The 2,653-nt window shown below is 49.9% G+C and overlaps 1 protein-coding gene across 1 annotated transcript in view; it reads left to right on the forward strand.

Moving 5' to 3' along the window:
• Positions 1-724: 724 nt before the first annotated feature.
• LOC308283994 (axin-2-like) overlaps positions 725-2,653 on the forward strand; it is a gene marked incomplete at both ends in the record, with an annotated part of 6,069 nt that continues 4,140 nt past the window's right edge. Inside the window, one exon of the mRNA XM_080724518.1 lies at positions 725-1,638. Coding sequence (XP_080580644.1) covers positions 725-1,638 — 914 coding nt within the window. The remainder of the gene's footprint in view (positions 1,639-2,653) is intronic.

Genomic DNA, 2,653 nt, shown 5'->3' on the forward strand with positions numbered 1-2,653 from the left:
GTATTGTCGACTGAAAGGCGTCTTTAATGACTTCATTACATACCTGTTGTATGGTAGACCAAAAAGGCTTTGTTAATGACTGCAGACATACTGTATTGTAGACTAAAGTAAGTAAGAGACTGAACAGAATGTGGGTCTTGTTGCTTCCCGGCGAATGTGGCATTTTTTGTCAAAAGCATCGCATAGTTTTTGACTCCCCTCCTTGGCTTAAACGATGCATTTCACTCTTACAGTTCAAGCTCAGTTCTAGCCGAGTGTAACTAATTTGGCGTAAATACCTTTGAACCTAATAGACCGACTGTGGTGCCAGATGATGATGATGATGATAATATAGGCCTAATCCGTGGCTATAAGACAAACCAGCGTGAACTCTTCTCACAAAGACATGTTTCAGTGCTGCAGCCTTTATCTTTTCGAATAATAGCTTTTTTTGTGTCTCAGTGAAAGTCAGCGATGGTCTGGAAATGACTCCCTCTCTCTCTCTCTCTCTCTCTCTCTCTCTCTCTCTCTCTCTCTCTCTCTCTGGAGCGCGCCGCCTCGGTGCCTTTGAAGTGGGGAGGATCTGGTTCTGATTAGATCAATACTTTGTGTTTTCAGAGAGAGGAGAAGAGAGAGAAGGCTCCCCTGCTGACATAAGAGAGTGAGGAGCTTACAGCGCAGAGGAGAACCACCAACCAGCCACCCAGCAGGGCTTCAGTTTGGCTGGCTGTGGTCCCGAGCAGCCATGAGCCGGGCGCTCACCGACCACATTGTCATCGCCACCAGCTTCCGCGAGGATGCCCCTCGGCCCCCTGTGCCCGGGGAGGAGGGCGAGGCCACCCCCCGCTGCTACAACACCCCCGCCACCAAGCTGTCCATGATGATCCGCCCCCAGGACATCGTCATACCCAACAGCAACAACAAGTCGCCGGCGGTCATTAATTCGGACTCTTCCCCTTCGTCGTCGTCCTCGCGGAGGAACCAGGATGGCCTGGGGGAGCCGGAGGGCAGCGCGTCCCCGGACTCGCCGCTGTCCCGCTGGACCAAGTCACTGCACTCGCTGCTGGGCGACCAGGACGGCGCGCTGCTGTTCCGCACCTTCCTGGAGCGGGAGAAGTGCGCCGACACGCTGGACTTCTGGTTCGCCTGCAACGGCTTCCGGCGCATGGACCCGAGGGACGGCAAGACGCAGCGCGTGGCGCGGGCCATCTACAAGCGCTACGTGGATGCGGCGGGGGGCGCGGGCGGCGGCGGGGGCAGCGTGGTGGCGGGCCAGCTCAAACCCGCCACCAAGACGTTCATCCGCGACGGCGTCAAGAGGCAGCAGATCGACTCGGCCATGTTCGACCAGGCGCAGACGGAGGTGCAGGGCGCCATGGAGGAGAGCGCCTACCGGGCCTTTCTCTCCTCCGACGTCTTCCTGGACTACGTGCGGACGGGCGGCGAGAGCGGCTCCCTCCCACACGCGGCGGCCGTGGCGGCAGGCGGCGCCGGCGGCATGGTGGGCGACCTGAAGGTGGTGTGCGGCTACCTGCCCACGCTCAACGAGGAGGAGGAGTGGAGCTGTGGTGGTGACTTCAGGGCCAAGGCCCTGGTGGGCCTGAGGGCCTCCGTCACACTGGGGGGCGCTGTGGAGCTGATGGAGAAGAACGGCTACAGGTAATCATGATGAATTTTATTTCTCTAGCACTTTTCCAAACAAAGTTACAAAGTGCTTCACAGAACATGGTTAAAGGAGTAGTTCACCCCCAAAATGGCTTTTCTTTTTTTCCTATTGATTACTCACGCCATGGAGACTTGAGTTTTGTTTTTTGTCGCATTCCTAAGACAAAAAATTGATTATAGTAAACTTACCCTGGTGGTTTCCCCATTCGGTGCCATGCATTTGGGTCCCCATCCGGAATCAATGGGGGTAAATTTACTATTATCACAGTTTTTTGTCTTAGGAATGTGACAAATAAAATAAAATAAATATTATTGAACTCAAGTCTCTATGGCATGAATCAATAGAAAAAAAGTCATTTTGGGGGTGAACTACTCCTTTAAAAACAACATCATACAGCAACAAAACAAACCATACAACATTATGATACACAAATGTCAATATAAAAAAGTGTACTATCCTTAAGTGTACTACCACAAAACACCTCTTAACACAACTATGAGAAACATTTGGTGTGAAGGTATGTTTAAGGAAGTGACTTGAACATGGCAGGGATGGTGCTAACCGTAGTTTCACTGGCAACAGGCTGACACGTTTGTTGTTTTTGAACTTAAAGGAGTAGTTCACCCCCCAAATGATTTTTTTTTCTATTGATTAGTCACGCCATGGAGACTAGAGTTCAATAATATTTTTTTTTTTTGTTATCAAATATTTTTATTTTCCATAATCAAAAGAAAAATGCAATTAACAGACAAACAACACAAACAATAGTAAAACAAGAAAAGGAAAAGAAAACCCACCCACCCCCTTTCCCCGGACCAACACGAATGTACAATAGTGCATGCCTGTGCTAGGCTGTTACCACTATATAGTGATTTCTTGAATCATAGCCTTAAGCTTATCTGCAATGTCCGACCACATATTAATGTTTTCTTCTTTTGCTCCGTGTAACCTTGCTATCGACTGCTCTAAATATACTATATCTAGAAAGGTTAAGGCCCACTGGCGAAA

Source organism: Nannobrachium achirus (genome assembly GCF_963921795.1).
Source record: "Nannobrachium achirus genome assembly, chromosome: 4".
NCBI lineage: Eukaryota > Metazoa > Chordata > Actinopteri > Myctophiformes > Myctophidae > Nannobrachium > Nannobrachium achirus.